At 39.5% G+C, this 16,648-nt stretch overlaps 1 protein-coding gene across 21 annotated transcripts in view; it reads left to right on the top strand.

The window, feature by feature from the left end:
• Positions 1-754: 754 nt before the first annotated feature.
• The window catches only part of mapk8ip3 (mitogen-activated protein kinase 8 interacting protein 3), a 30,373-nt gene continuing 14,479 nt past the window's right edge, over positions 755-16,648 (top strand). For 6 of the 21 annotated variants that reach the window (XM_022756823.1, XM_022756825.1, XM_022756829.1 and 3 more), the window contains exons 1-12: positions 2,681-3,623; positions 7,726-7,846; positions 8,156-8,226; positions 8,882-8,973; positions 9,805-9,828; positions 11,260-11,368; positions 12,509-12,740; positions 12,888-12,990; positions 13,412-13,530; positions 14,509-14,520; positions 15,243-15,260; positions 16,578-16,635. In XM_022756823.1, coding sequence (XP_022612544.1) covers positions 3,318-3,623; positions 7,726-7,846; positions 8,156-8,226; positions 8,882-8,973; positions 9,805-9,828; positions 11,260-11,368; positions 12,509-12,740; positions 12,888-12,990; positions 13,412-13,530; positions 14,509-14,520; positions 15,243-15,260; positions 16,578-16,635 — 1,265 coding nt within the window. In that variant the 5' untranslated portion in view covers positions 2,681-3,317. Of the gene's footprint in view, positions 794-2,680; positions 3,624-7,725; positions 7,847-8,155; positions 8,227-8,881; positions 8,974-9,804; positions 9,829-11,259; positions 11,369-12,508; positions 12,741-12,887; positions 12,991-13,411; positions 13,531-14,508; positions 14,521-15,242; positions 15,261-16,577; positions 16,636-16,648 lie in introns of those variants that run through there. The other 15 variants (XM_022756834.1, XM_022756832.1, XM_022756827.1 and 12 more) reach the window with 11 other exon arrangements.

Genomic DNA, 16,648 nt, shown 5'->3' with positions numbered 1-16,648 from the left:
ACAGGTATGTATGTGAACCCAGAGACTCATTACCACCTGCTTTGAATTCTGTCAATTTAGCACCATTCTGAGAAGATAAAATTTGCATTTGCATCAGTTCACCTCTGGCCTGCAGTCTGCTATGTATAAGTTATACTCCAGTGAGAGGCTTTTGAAGAGGCATTGGTTTCATCACAATACATCACATTTTTGACATAAGAAAAAAAGGTAGTAAAAGATGTTTAGTTGATCCGTTCTGTTGGAGAGAAATGTTGAATATGGAGGTAGTTAAGATGCATTAGGACGGCAGCGGTATGCCCTCCATTCGGTTTTTATGCTTCATTGACCAGTTTTTGTTTCCATAGTTAATCCTCTCCATGGCAAACAATTGCCCAAGCTACACTTGTCTAACTGAAAGGCAGTTCAAGATAAAGGTGTCTGCTTTTGACTCCTTCCCTTTTTTCTTATTTTATTGTACAGAAGTGATTTCCATACATTGTAGGCTGTCCTGTAGCTTCCCCTCTTATGTTAGTATTGTCAGGCATAAATTCTTACCTGTTGAGGATATTATCAATTTTATACAGGGAACAACAGTTTATATCAGCAAAAGATTTTACATTACGTTTTTTTTTTTAAGGCAGTGAATAAATGTAATGCAAAAGCAAATCCTCACCAGGCCAACTCTGTCCATGTCTGTTGCAGAAAAAGTTGCATTTGTTGCAAGTATCTGAACAAATCTGACCTGTGGAGAGCTGAATTCCTTCCCATATGGATCAAATGACTTCAGAGGTCTGTTGTGGGATAAAATGTTGAGGTAAGTCCCTTTTCTGACGATATTATCAATTGCATCCAGGCAGAAAAAATCATCTACATCTCTTAATGCACTTTTCAATGTAGAACTTCTGGTATGCTTAAGAAACTGTTAATCTAAGCTATCATTAGGTACCAGCTAGTACCTCATGTGCTGTTTGTTAATGCAGCATTTCAGCCCCATTTTATGAAGAAAATACCTAGTCATAAACAGACTGAATGCTTAAGGATTTCAAGATGATAATGATTGGGAAAAATGTTAAAACCTGTAAAAAAAAAAAAAATCTTAATATTCCTGAATTTCAAAGTGAAATTATTACGCCAGGACTAACAGGATGATTTATTCTGCCCTCTGAGATGCAGTTTTGTCAGTATTCACGGGATAGTCAAACGATGTAATGACTTTTTTCAGGAGAAGAAATGTTGACTCAGTTTCCTTTGTGGTACAAACCAACATGTTCATTGCTAGTTTTCCTATCTGGTCCCATTAGACAAAGCTTGAAATATGCATTAAGAAAATCTACAATACAGATTAAAGTAGACTGGGCTTTTGTTGGCAAGACCTGGATATGAGTCATATTTTATTAAAAACACAGAAGTGGAAGGTATATGAAAATGGACCATCAAATCTTTACAAATGATCTTACTTGTAATTTTAAAATGATCAAAAAGAGTGTAAAGGTTTCATAAAGTCTCGTCATGAATAACTGATAATGTTCATATGGATTGTGAAGCTTTTTATTTCGTTTTTGGAGAGTGCATTGTCATTATTATTAAATTCTAGCATCAAGTACTGCTGCGGACTTCAGTCAAGCGACTGTTAAAGTAAAAACTACAGCTTCCGGTTTTGGCTTCCAAAATAAAACTGACAGGGCTCTTGCTACCACTGAGGATACAGAGACCATGTCGTCATTATTGTTTATAGAAATTTGGCATTTATATCACCATTTAGTGAGATACAATATATAGAAGATATAAATGAACAGTTAAATTATTGTATATAATGTGAACATGATGAAGCCAGAATATTTGAGCCCTGAACACTTTGATTGAGTTTATAGCTGCATAAGAAAATTTATTTGATTTCTGTTCATTTGTGTTTTATATACATCAGGTGAGATACAGTGTATCACTGTATCTCAATAATGAGGTTGAGTTTCTGGTGTGTTTGGTGTTTTTGTTTGGTTTGGTTTGGTGGTAAGGAACATATTCTGTTTAGTTTATATGTGCAGTGATTATGATGAGGGCTGATATGTATTAGGAAAATATAAATAAGAAATGAATGGTAACATTCTTTTTAGTGTCTATAAGGTTCAGAGATTTTATAATGAGAATGGAGTAGGTTAGTTTTTATTTTATAATCTTATGATGTGATAAAATTATTATTTTAAACATAATTTAACATATTCCTGTTAAAGAGGTACTCCAGCTATTAAACACTGCACTCCAGTTAAGCTGGGGGACAGAGACAAACTCCAAAAAGAAACTGAAGCAGCAGAAGCTGAAATAACCTTAAATTTAGTCCCTAGTGTGGGTTAAGCATCAGAAACGGTAACTCCTACAGTCCCCATAATTCAACCAATAGTATTGTTTTTCTTTCATTGTCCCTGCCTGGAAAATGCCCACATTACTCATCCTCAGTTTTTTAAAGGAAGGTGATATTTTGGCATCAGCTAAAAGCTGAGCATGTGACCTAACATTATTTAGCATTATTGTAATTCTGATTTGTAGCTTTATTTTGAAATCTTGGAGCGGACTTGTGGTGTCTGACTTCACCAGTGATCCGCTTGCTCAATGCAGACGGTGTGACGTCAGCCAGAGTCGGTCAGCTGGCTCCTCCATCTGAACAGCAGGGAGAGCCTCTCCCATAGGGAGACATCACCATCAACGCCCGAGCCTGGCCAGCAGCATCGGCAGCCCGCTGGAAGGGGATAAAATATGGAAGAAACGATATTATAGTGGCGGATCGGGCGTCGGCGGAGATCAGGAGCGGTAGATTATTTATTTACATATTTATTAATGTATTTATTTTCCCTGCCAGTAATGGCTAGGGTCCATTGCTGCGGCTGCTGAGGGGCAGGTGCAATATCATCGACGAAGGCATTTCGTTCCTCGGCATGGACTCAACGAGGGCCGATCCACAGGCTGGCCCACTCCACATCCACTGCTCCCCGGATCAGATGCTCTGTGCGGGAGGAGAGAAATAGCTGGGCCGCGTCTGGAGGCGATACAACGGGCTGGTGGTGGAGGAGGAGGGGGCCCTCTTTACATCAAAATATTAGAGCCAGTATTTTCAGTACCGAGCTCAAGGTTACGCGCACACAACAGCCAGTCTTCGTCCAGTAAATCCGTGCTGCTGCAAAATGGCATAAGTGTTTTTTTATTTGAGGAAAGACTGTGATTGAATGCCCCCCTTCTCTTTGCGCTGAGTGGATCCAAACCCTGTGACAGTCTCGCCTTAAAGGCCTGAAAAACTGTTGAGCGCAGCCTCCTCATCTGGAAAACAGACGCCGGCTCCAGCTGCCAAGATGATGGAGCTGCAGATAGACGAGGTGGTCTACCAGGACGACTACGGCTCCGGCTCCGTCATGTCGGAGCGGGTGTCGGGCCTGGCCAACAGCATTTACCGGGAGTTCGAGCGGCTGATCCGCAGCTATGACGAGGAGGTGGTGAAGGAGCTGATGCCGCTCGTGGTGAACGTCCTGGAGAACCTGGACGCGGTGTTGACAGAGAACCAGGAGCACGAAGTGGAGCTGGAGCTGCTGAAGGAGGACAACGAGCAGCTCATCACCCAGTACGAAAGGGAGAAAGCGCTGCGCAAGCAGGCGGAGGAGGTAGGTAACCCCCGGCTCTGTTTGGGCCTCTGCCCGCATGATCACAGCCAGCTTCCTGCTGCCTCCTCGATGGTCACGGTGCCCTGTCTGAACTGAGAGGTTTCATCAGACATGTGACTCATGTTTAGGCCTGTGACATGAGATTGTTGAGCTTATATTTAGTATCAATGCAACGCTGACACTGCTGACAGTGTCCTCTGCTGTGTCAAGCTGCCCAAAGAACAACTGTAGCCTAATGATAAAATTAAGAAACATGATTCCGTTATTATACTAAAACTGTCTGAAATGTAGGCTACCTCTGAAGTACTGTGTTTTTACTTAAAGTAAAAATACATCAACTTTAATAAGTAAATGATCATGAAAAATTTAGTACAATATCAAAGCTTTAAATACAGTAAAATATTTTATTTCTTTAGTTTTTACTCATCAAGTAACCTCAGGTGTCTAAAGAGAAGCAGTGGAGCAATTACAAAGTCTAAAATATAGTTCAGAAAAAGTATAAAGTTCTGCAAAATGTTTCATAAAATCACTCATAATTCTGCTTGACAACAGACTGCTATATGAATGAGAACATGACAATTTGAATAACTGCTACTACTACTACTGCTGCTGCTAATACTACTGCTAGGTCTGTTAATACCACTATAATATTGCTCAACCTACCTCAGTTTCTACGATTGCAGGTGTTTATGTCACAACTACTTCTCCTACTAGTACTACTGCCGTTGTTATTACAACTACAACTGCTAATACCAATGTTACTGTACAGAAATTAGTTTCATTTGTAGCGTTCTTACCTTAGACCTGAGCTGAAGTCTCATGCAAATTCATATGCACACAGTATGCAAACACAAAGCAAGGGCATAATATCTGTACATAAAGTATACAGTATGGTGATAAAGGGACAGACAGCCAAGCTTTGAAACACATGAATGGTGTATTAAGCACAACATTCAGTGGGCGTTTACACTTGAAAACACAGCAAGAACAGGGACACAAACAACAAAAGTGGAAATTAATATGGAGCTATTACATTACCGGCTAAACTCCACCTCCAGCAAATCTTTTTTTCCCCCCCTCTCTGTCTTTCACTGACCGGTGTCACAGCAGCCGTGGGATCCAGCAGGCATCATAAAGCAACTTTAATCCTCCTCCCCATCCAAAGAGGCCTCAGCATATCACTGGCAGCTCTGGTAGTATCAGCTTAGCTCAGCTTTTAGCCTGTTTCATCATCTGTTCTCCCTGCTGTGTTTTCTCCCTATGTCAGTTATCTAATTTGTTTTCCCTTTAAGCTGTTAATTAAGACAGCACTCCCTGGTTCATATTAATATTTCAGTGTTAGCATATTTAAGCTTCTTCTTATTTCACAATGAAAAAAATCCTTTATCATAACAAAATGGTAAGTAAGCTTGAAAACCAACACACAGTGCAGGTAACTGTAGCTGCTCACCCAACTGGAGCCATTGTTTCAATTGATGGATGCCAACAGGTCCACACAAGTTTTTTTTTTTTTTTTTTTTTTTTTTTTTATTGTTCTTAGTGGTGCTGATGATAGTGAAACTGAAAGTAATCATAACAGTACTTGCTAGTCAAGAGCAAACCGAAAATAAAATCACAATGACATAATTGACGATGATATCACATGCCCTCAGGAGTTGGAATCACTCTTTTTTTTGTGTCTCGGTGAAGGAGAAAAGTATTGGATTCTCTTCCATGAAAGGTATGCAGCTTGCAAGAGAAATTGATTCACATCTTTGCACAGATTAGGTGACAAATTTCAATGCAACAAAAGAGACAGTTTTTTTCTGACTGTGAGAGGGTTACAATGGGGGATGGGACGACGTGCGAGGGGTGGGGAATCATAGGAAATCAATAGTACACAGAGCACAGTGAGGGAGCCTGGCACTGTAACCTGATTTGTGCTTATGAGGAGCAGACGCAGCATAACAGAAGCACAGGGAGAGAAATAGACTGGGGTCTTATAAAGCCAGAGTATGAGCAAGTAAATGCACAGGCCAGATCAGACAGAGAGGAAGGCTAATGAGAAGAACGAGCAGGGTGTGTGAGAGAGAGAGAGAGAGAGAGAGAGAGAGAGAGAGAGAGAGAGAGAATCTCAGAGCTACAGGAAAACAATAACACACCCTCTCGCAAGACACGGAGAGTGACGACCAAAAAGTGTCTCAGATTACAATGTTATTAGGCCCCAGCTAATGGTAAACAAAGCCAACAGCTCCCTCTCTGCTCATGAAGACTTAACAACATCTCCAGTGTTACAGATATTAAAGTGAGGTTAACAAATTCAACCATTTTGTAGCGTCTTTGTTGCAGCAGTTTTCTTTTTTATTCTGGAGGAATTATCCCATGACTTTCTATCACTATTTGTGCTGGTTTCACACTTCTCAAAGTGTGATGACAGTTAAAAGACTGATCATACCTCTGCCTCTGCTTTATCTACAGTATAATCACCGTCTCTCATGATGCGGTTCGCTTTTGACAGTTAACATGAAAATTGACATAGCATATCAGCTTCAGCTTCAACTTTATATTGTACTGCATTTCATTATTTTCAGGCTGTTGTCAGTCCACACTGTCTTCAGGTATTAAACAGTGTAAGTAGCTGCAAGTGTGACAACATTTAAGTCAAACACACTCAGCTACAGAAAGCACATTAGCACCAGTCAGTCATCACAAGGCTACTTTTTGAATTATTCATACTGCACAGAATAACACAATATTCCCGCTCATAAATCTGTGTACGCCATTTTAGCTGTGTAATTGTTGTTTACACAAATCAAATGTCCTTTCTGTTTTTTAACCTGTACATTGCACCTCTGCTGTTCACTGTTCCTCCTCAGCACTGCATTTTAAAAGCAAATACTGAGATTGGAGAGGTTAGGTGTCTGATGCAGGTAAAGGCAGTGGATTAAGGCGTGGACTTGAAGGGCATAACTGTAGGACGTGTTCCCAGTCGTAGGGGAGAGGATGAGGGATATTATTTTGTGAAGCTGTGGTCTGCTACTGTACAACATACTGTGATTTGTTTTTAGATCCTATATATATATATATATATTATTGTTGTTATTATTATTATTATTATTATTACTGTTATTATAGTTCAGTCAAAAAAGACATCCTTTACAAAAGATTTATGCTTTTGTCTTTTTTGTCATCGGGTGTATAGCTAAAATATTTAGCACTAGATAACAAACATACAGTCTGATTATTTCTTTAATATATAAACCTGGTTTTCAGGTATTACACAGGATGTAAATGTGCAAAAACAACAGTATAAGGGCTGTTTATTCTGCCCACTAGTTTAGAGTCACATTTAAAGAAACTAGTCTTGTTAAATCATTGAGCAAAGAGAGTCACATTTTTGTGATATTTCAGCTGCTGCTCAGATGTGAAGATTTCCCTGCTAAAATCCTCTCTGCATAATATGCCAAACAGGGCTCATGGGATTGTTGTTGTACACAGTTTTTCAGTGACTTTAGATGTCTATGTTAGTTGTTGTATTTGCAGAAGTCATCATATTGTAGCATTTGCATTTTGTGCATGTGTGCAGCATATTCCCGGTTCCATGATCCTGCTGCAGTCAGAGGATTACAGTATTAAGACTTTTTAGACTTGCTGCACTGCAAAAAGGTTGTCATTGTGAACAGCTTTACAAAAGAAATGTGAAAGGGAAGTAGGCTGCTCTGTGTTTGCCTCCTCTGGCTGCTCAGCTACAGAGTGAACACTGTCGGACAGGTATTTTATAGAGCTGTTGACTAACTCCAACCTTTCTGTGAGTGAGAAAGCTTTAAAGAGTGCATTACTCTCACCCAAATACCTTAGGTTGATATGACCACACAGCAGCCAATTGTCCTGAGAGGTGATTGCTCAGTGTAGCTGCTACGAATAATATCATAATTACAATATTAATTATTATCATGTGATTACATTTGATTTTCTATTAATAATAATTTTCTGTTATTTTGTATATATATAATGTTTTTTACATTTTGAAATACAGTTGAATGCAGTGGCCTGAAGCATTGTCATCACAGTATATTGTGCAGCCGTGTGAAGGCCTAATTTTTTCTCATGTGTCTTCCATCAGAAATTCATTGAATTTGAAGATGCGCTGGAAGCTGAGAAGAAGGACCTGCAGATACAGGTGGAGTTTCTGGAGCTGCAGGGGAAACAACTGGAGCTCAAGACAAAGAACTATTCTGACCAGAGTGAGTGGACACTTCACATACTGTAATATACTGCACACGTAGCACATCTGGCTATTGAGACCCAAAACCTGTAAATTGAGTTTTTTCAATTAATAGCTCTGCAGTATATATATTTATATATATATATGTGTGTGTGTGTGTGTGTGTGTGTAACATTAAAGCTCAAGAATACATTTTCATTGTAGTTCTATGGGGAGGATGGAAACGGATGTAGACATACTACTGGAGGATTTCATATTTTTAGATTTTTGTAACAAGTATTAAAGTGATCTGGTCTTGCTGTTAAACTGTTGTCTGTCTGTCTCTCAGTCACTCGGTTGGAGGAGCGAGAATCAGACATGAAGAAAGAATATAACGCTCTGCACCAGCGCCACACTGAGGTGAGAGAAAACATTCAGCCCAACAACTTCATACTCTTCACATATCAAAATCTAGACACACCAAACATACATACCTGTTATAATCAAATAAATGGTAATTAAAATACTGTCAATATTATCATAATCAAATATTACAACAGTTTGAAACTATGCCAAAGTGTATTATAGGCCTGCATCTTTTTTTCTGCTTTCCAATGTAACTCAACTAGAAGCAGACTTTCAGTTGTCATTGTGATTGATTACCTAACACAAGCAGGTCCCTGCAAAATGTTTTCAAACCATAATGAAAATTAAGGAAGTCAATGGCTGCCTGAAAAAAAAAAAATTGAATTTGAACACTGAAAACAAGTATGTATGAAAAAATGGTCAGCGTTAGAATAAGTCTCATATGATTTAGTAGTAAATAAACAGCAATATCAAAAGTTCCAGTATTGTCCTTTGTGCTCTGCTTGTCCTTTTGATTCACAAATATTTCGGAGTAATCCAACATGTAGTAGATTATAGATTTTGTCATTGAATCATTGTAATCCTTTCAAATACAACTTGTTTACTCACCGATCTGTGATATCTTTCATGGCTTCTCGTCCATAATGTCACTGTCCTCTTTCTTCTCTTTTCTCACATCTTTTCTCTTCATTGTTGTCGTGGATCACAGATGATTCAGACATACGTCGAGCACATAGAGCGGTCCAAAATGCAGCAGGCAGGCAGCAACAGCCAATCAGAAGGCACCGGCTGTGGACGAACGTAAGTGGTTTTATGTGTTTGTTTGTGAGGGTGTTTAAAGTTCCTGCATATGTCTTTGTGTAAATTTGAATTGTAACTTTCACCCATCGTCTTGTCGCTGATGTTTCATGTTTTGTTCTGAGTGTATCAGGCTTTTCATGTGTCAACATGCTCATTGTATTGACGCTGGCATTTGTTTGTCAAGAGCCATGACAAGCAGCTGGTGCATCCCACTGATAGAGAGGAGAGAAAATGCAAAAAGAAACATGGCAGCCATTATGAGCCTTGTAGGAAACAATAAAAATAAAATAAAAAAAAGGAAAGTTAGGTGTTTATTTGCCAGCTTGTACTGTTCAGCATTTGGCCAACCCATGAGTCCTGAATATTTATGAACATGAAACAAGACGAGGAGGGGGACATCTGGTGCAGCTTCTGTAGCTGAATCGCAGATTAGTCACTTCCTGCAACATGTTCACACAGTATCCTATATCTTAATTCAGCTACAATGTCAAATGAAAAGCATCCTAATCCTACAAATCTTTATCAACTGCCTGAGTGAGGCTAGTGAGGTGTGTGTGTGTGTGTGTGTGTGTGTGTGTGTGTGTGGGGGGGGTTTACATAATGTATCACTTATTGAGACAAGAGGAAGAACTCCTCTTAAACCTCTACTAGCAAACTGCTGATGAATGAGATGAAGACGAAGAACAATCTTCTGCGGAGATGTGAAGGTGTGAGTGTGTGTTTGTGTGGTTTCATGTGTCACTGCATGTTCCTGTCACCTGTCTTTCTCTAATCAGTGTCTGTCTGTCTGTCTGTCTTGCTGGCTTGCTCTCTGTGCTGCTGTTTGCGCAGTCAACGCCACACATGGAGGAAAAGGTAAATCCAACATGGTCCCACAACTGCCCTACCTCCTTTACATCTAAACTGACCTGCTTGGACTTAAAATTAGACAAGGAGGTGCTGATGCCCCATTGCACTTCTGCCATGCCTCAACCCCTTGTATGAAGACGTGCTCCTTTATGTGTTTGCTGTATTAGTTATTGATGCTTGGTACAGATGTTTATTATTGTGAGTGCATCAGTAAAGTTGCATTCTGAGAACGATTTAAGAAATAAGGAATGGTTCAAAGGTCATGTTAAGCAATGCAATCCATATTTTGCACTTTTTCTCTGTCTACCTTCTCCTCTTTCTCCCTCATGTGCTTGTGTCTGCTGGTCAGTTCGTCCGTGTGTCTGTCTGCCTGTCGGCCTGTCCTGCTTGTCTATGTCTAAGGAAGACATTAATATTATACAAAGAGGAAGTAATTATATGGATATGCATTCATTTTAAGCAAAGATGAAATGGACACACAGAAACAGTAGCAGTCTGAGCTGTGCATGTCTCATCTTTTGAGTAGCAGATCTAAGTATATGTGGATTCAATGACTGGACAGTTTTGCTCAGTTTTGTTCAGACATCATACAACCAGAAACTGCATGTAGTTTATCAGCCATACAAGGAACTGAGACCTGTACAGCACATTTTAGGAATAACTTAAAACTTATATTAGATCCTATAGTTGTGGAGTTCTATACAATACATGTCCGTGTTAGGTTTTCCACAAACTACCCGTATGTCTTGCTTAGTAAATAAAAGGTATAGTGAATAAAGCTCATTAGGCAAATGCATGCCCTCAGAGCCCTTCTTGCTTCTCACCGCAGGGCTTGTGAATGAGCTATTTTTCCTTAGCCCCAAAAATGTCCATTCCTGTCTTGCTCTATACATTTCCATATTACTTATTTTTAATGAATCAGGACGTGGGTTTGATTGCAGGAATTAGCTGTTTCTGTGTGGTTTTCTCCAAACAGTTCAGAAACATTCACTTTAAGTACATTTATTCTCTCTTTTGCTTAGAGTTAGATGAGAAGATTGATACATCTCTCATGTCTGTACACTAAATATGTAGGCGATTAACTCTGAAATTTTGTGTTTACACTTTGTTTTTTTGCAAAAATTAATCAAATGAGATATAATACGTTCAGCCACAAGAGTGGTATCAATCTTCTCATCTAACTCTCGACAATAAAGTCAATAAGCCTATTTCCCAATATAGTATAGTATAATACGAAAGTTATGAATAAGAGTGTATGTGATTTGTTTTAACCCTGTAATGGACCATCAGATTATTCAGGTTGTTTTGTTCCTTGCACCTAATGCATGCATGATGCAGGATAGGCTCCAGCTCTGGAGAGGAATAAATATAAAGTAAATATAAGACATGAATAACTAACTAACATTAGTCTCCACCTCTCTGTGTCTCCTCTGCCAGCAGCAAAGCGGAGCGCCCGCCATCGTTGAGCCTGTACCCCAGCGGCGAGGTCATGGTACGTGGGGGTCTCGGGGGGGCTAGGATGATGCCCGGGAAAGACATCTGGCAGGTCAGCGAGCTCAGCCAGTCTACCTTCAGCTCCGCCTATCAGGTGGGAGAGACGGCGGCCATGTCCTCCTCTGCGACCACAACCGGGTCGCTGGGGAGTGGAAGGGGGAGGGGCCAGCCTTACTGCAGCCCATCCTGCTAGCCACACCCACATGGACTTCCTCCCCTCCCACGCCTGCTTGTGTCACTTTAGAGGAAACTATATTATTCACATCAGTTGGAAATCTTCCCTTTAAAGTCAGATTTGTCAGGTGTATGTGTTGACTCAAGCAAGCTGGGGAGTCTTTATATTTTCTTCATGGAGTTTTCTTGTGATTATTTTAGTGTGATCGTGAAGCTTCTGCTACGTGTCCTGGTGTTTTAGTTCAGAATCACGCATTAAGTTTAAGCCTGTGTTTCCAAGTGTTTCTTTTTTTCTTTTTTCTTTTTAAACTTTGCTACTCACGCAATTTGATGGCATATGGGGCTTTACATGTGAGGGTACAGCCAACGTCCAGCCAAGGACATTGTTGCTTTCTTGTTGTGGTGTTGTGGCTCCACCTGGTATTTAGCTTTGAGATCATCCCAAGAGCATAATTACAGGTTAAAATACACATTTAAGGATTTAGATAGCCCTAGTTGAAGTTTTGATTTGTAGTGAAAATATTCTATCTGCCATAACTTTAAGATGCTGGACAAGCTTTAAGCTTTGTTTTTAAAGCCTTTTGAAATTTAACAATAAAGATCTCATCCATCAGTTTAAAGTCAAAAATATTCTACGAACAATTTAAAAAGTAAAAAAAAAAAATCAGCTAAGTCATCTTTATTCATTTGGTCTCATGCATCAGCCAAACAGTGAAACAGGTTTTTGATATGACATCAAACTGATCAAATGTGCCAAAAATCAATCAAAACTTTCCAAAATAGCCAAAAATTTAAGTTATAATAGAGTATGTGCTTAATATAACTGTCCTACAAAACATGGAGCTGCTCACAAGAAAGTTAAGTCAAGCAGTAAACTCATAACACCAGTAGCACCACTTGCTAGAAATAAAATGAGTCATGCAGGTGTTATAGGTTCCTACCTTCACCATATGAAGCTCATATAATGTTGTCTGTCTTGCTTCCATGTCATTGTTCCATGCCACTGCTGTACACCAAGGAGGATGGATCAGAGTCTGACTCAGTGGCGGCCACACCCAGCAGCACAGGAAGCAAGTCCAACACACCCACCTCCTCCGTCCCCTCCGCCACCGTCACCCCTATCAACGAGGGCTTCCTCCCACAATCCGAGTTTGAAGTGCTGCAGCCTGTGAACCACAGGAAAAGTACCAAGCGGCTCAGCCGGAATATGGAGGTGCAAGTTTCCCAGGAAACCAGGAATGTTAGCATCGGTAAGAGGATGTCGCCAAATACATCCTCAGGTCAAAGCTTTCATCTGAGATGATGACTTGTTCAGTGCAACAGAAACATCATCCAGATGTTTATAGTTTTCTAAAGAGCAGCTGTAATTCTGATGTGTTTCTGTCATATTTGTCCAGGCATGGGAAGCAGCGATGAGTGGTCTGAGTTTCAGGAGATCATTGATTCTACTCCTGAGCTGGACATGTGTGTAGACCCCCGTGTGTACGGAGGAGGAAACAGGTACAGCTACGTTGTGGCTGCATCACATGCACAGCACATATCAACAGTGTTTACGGAAAATCCTGTATCTCCAAGATTTCTTGAAACTAGGAAAAATCTTAGGGTTTTGTTGTGTGCAACTCTTAGTGCACATTTGTCATCAGTTAAGAGTCAAACGTTCAAGAACATCGTTATGGTCCTTCTTTTTTAGTTTACCCATCAAAACCTGGCCCGTAACTGTTTCTCAGACCGTAGAAGACTCTTGAAACTAAAGGTGAAATATAAAAATCACAACAGCTGAGGTTGCCAGGCTTTAACAGATAAATGTATTATTCCTGCATATGCAGTGCTGCCATAAAGATGTGTTATGTTTTAATTAAATTGAATAGAAATAGATTCCACTCCTACTTTTTAATGACATTGTAATTTATGTGTATTTCAGCCCCTCCCAGGGCATCGTGAATGAGGCCTTCGGCATCAACACTGACTCTCTCTATCACGAGATCAAAGACGCTAAGTCGGACATCATTGGAGATGTAGATGCAGGCGCCGAGCTGCTAGGTATGAACAGGAACTTTGGCTGCAATATTTTTTGCTGGTTTCATAGGATCATTGGTAAATATCCGAGAGCTGTACATCATGGCTGTAAAGTTGAAACAAGTTGTGCCATGAAATCACTTTGCTGGTCAAAGCTTAGTGATATCCTTCTCCTTTATGCAGCGGTAAGTTTTTCACTTCAAAGGAAATGCTTGAGAATAAAAGCGCTGCCTCTGTGAGGTGAGCCTTGAGCTGGTGAAAGTGCATCTGAGACTTGTACTGTATGCTAAGATGCCAATATGTAAGTAATAAATAAGTATAGACCCAAACAAAGGGAAATAAGGGCAAATGCATGTGTGCATTGCACAAAGCCAGCATTTGTTTTTGCTTTAGGTCACTGCAGGGCAGCAGCTCCATGTGAGGCTGTGTGAATGTGACACTGCACTGACTCTGACTTTTTACCTTGCATGGCCGAGGCTGGAATACACTCCATGCCAACAGCTCATCTCTGCGTCACTGCACAGTCATCCTGAAAAAATATACAATCCCTAAACCACAAATGCCCATCCATACAGTGTTACTTTTATTATTTATTTGTCGTTCTAATTTATTTGTTTGTTTGTTTTTCCTCCATTTTTACGGGGCAGAGGCACGTTTAACTCAAGCCTATTTCAAATGTTTTGAGCTTAAACAGATATTTATTTGTAAAAGTAGAATTTCTTATTCTAGTTATCAGATATTCATTACAGTTTATTTCACCTTTGCAGTAATTATTTATCTTTTATATCTATTGAAACCCTCTGTTTTGAGCTCATACATTTTGTTTATCTTCATTTCTGTTATCAGGATTTGGGTTCCTTTGGGTTTTGATTTACCTATTCTTGAATTTTTATGTAGCAGCATTAGGAAGGGAGGTTTGACCCGTCTTCTTGTCCATCTGTTAACCTCTCACCCATTTCTTTTTTTCCCCCTTTTATGTGCTTCTGCTGGTGACACCCATAGGCGAGTTCTCAGGTGTGTATCTGAACATGTATTGGTTGGTATCTTTTTTTTTTTTTTTACTCTCTTGACTCCTCTCCAAACTCTACATCCAAGAGAAGACATTAATCAGTGTATACAAATCATTCAAAGGCACATTGCTATAGTTTTAAGTATTAATATATCATTATTGATTTATTGTTTACTGTATTGATACAGTAGATGCCCAAAACTGTTTTTCTTATTCCTTTAAAGTCACAGTGAAGTTATTGTAATCTTTAGTGATTACCACACATTCTATCAGTCTGCGTACCTTAAATTTTCCACCCATTGTATTATGAAAGATTTTTCTAAATCGTTCCTCTCATTAAATAAACACTGCTCTCCGCTTCCTTCACCATGTTTCATTGGTTTAGAAATATCGTAGTGTAGCGTCGTATGTTCAAATAGGAAATACATCATTTCATAGAGGCAGTTTGCTCTTAAAAATTCTGTTTCACTGGGACTTTACAATACATCTGATATTTGAGTAAGTCATATATAGTGCCGCAGAAACATGCTCCCTCCTTAACGTCTATTTCTAGTCCTTTAGCCCTGCTGCTATTCCTCAAATCCAGATTTATAAATGCTTATCAGCATCCTCTCTCTTCTCTCTTCCCTTCCCGTCTCTTCTTCTTCATCATCTTCTCTGATCTGTCACTTTTTCCTCTTTCCTTCTCTTCCCTTCCTCCTTTCCCTTTTTCTTCTTTTGCCTCCAGTCCGTGATGATTTCTTCGGTAAGGCACCCCCTTGCCTGTGCTCATGGTCACATTTGCTTGTTATGTCATTCCCTGGCCTCTAGCTTTCACATCCCTCTGGTTGCTTCTTTCTTTGTCCTTTTTTTGTGTGGCTTTATATTTACATTTTGTGCCACCTTTGCATCTCACATACCCAAAAGAAAAAAACTCAATTAAGATTTCCTGCGAAGGGCGTTGTAGGAAATGCTTTGCCAGTAGTGGTGACACTGAGTAGAACCTTAAAATAAAAACGCCCTTTAGCTTGGAAAGAAAACACAACTGGAGAATAATCTAATGGTAAAGAGGCAGTGAAGATGCTGAATCAAGACAGAAAAGAGCGAATGTTTTGTATTAGAAGAAAAACAGGATGTGTGGTGAACACCAGGTCATCAGTTGGCTTCGATAAAGTGGTTGTTTATTCCAATAAGATTTTAGTTCAGTAACTATAGTCAACACCTGCCGTCATAAGATGAGGGTTACATTGCAGAAAAAGAATGTGTCAGAAATATATATGTGTACATCAAAGGCTGCACAGACAATGATATGGATAGGAGACATTTACCTCAACCATTTACCCCCTTGGTATCTAAGAACCTCTTTGCTTTTTGTTTTGTTTGTTTTCGACATGTTCTCATGTCCAAAATGTTCTGTGTTGAAACTTCTACTTATAGTTTGTGTGCTTGGCTTATGTTGCACAGTGCTTGCTGCTTCCATGTAAAACATTCAGTTAATTTCTGGCAATAATTTAGATCATTAAGATTTAAAAACAAAATGAATAGGTTGAGCATCAGATTAACACTGTGGTGGTTAAAGGATCAACCCTGAATTCTGAATATACTGTATGTGCACTTGTGGAGCTGGATAATTTCCCTCAAGTAACATGTTATATGTTGATGTAAAAAAATGTTCTGAGCAATTGAGTTTTCCCAGTGATGCTGTAGCAGATGTTGTTGCAGGTAAAGACCCTCGAGGACTTCTCTGTCTCTCTCGAGAAAAAAGAGAAGTTGACTGTTTATTTAGTGTTTACTCAATATTCTTCCAATATTTAACAAGGTGCCTTCCTTTGTTAAACTCACTTAACCTGCTTGTTAACGCGACAGCTCAAATAAATAGTCTGTCCATTAATAATCATGTCATTGAATTATTAAACCTTTTGTTTGTTTACAAAACTTTTGTCATTTGTCACAAAGCCGGTTGATCTGAAAGGCGGAAACTCTGGGAAATGCATTTTGCTTGTAGGTGATTGGATTGATTGATTTGTGGATGTTGTGTATAATATTTAATGATGAGTAACAGAGATGTGACTGACTGTTTCAGGGATGGGCAAGGAGGTGGAGAACCTGCTGACTGAGAACAAACAGCTCTTAGAGACCAAGTAAGAGACACAG

This window comes from Seriola dumerili, unplaced genomic scaffold (assembly GCF_002260705.1).
Source record: "Seriola dumerili isolate Sdu_G_001 unplaced genomic scaffold, Sdu_1.0 BDQW01000260.1, whole genome shotgun sequence".
NCBI classification, from domain to species: domain Eukaryota; kingdom Metazoa; phylum Chordata; class Actinopteri; order Carangiformes; family Carangidae; genus Seriola; species Seriola dumerili.
Note: the sequence above shows the minus strand (reverse complement) of the source record. Positions and strands in the feature narration are given on the sequence as shown.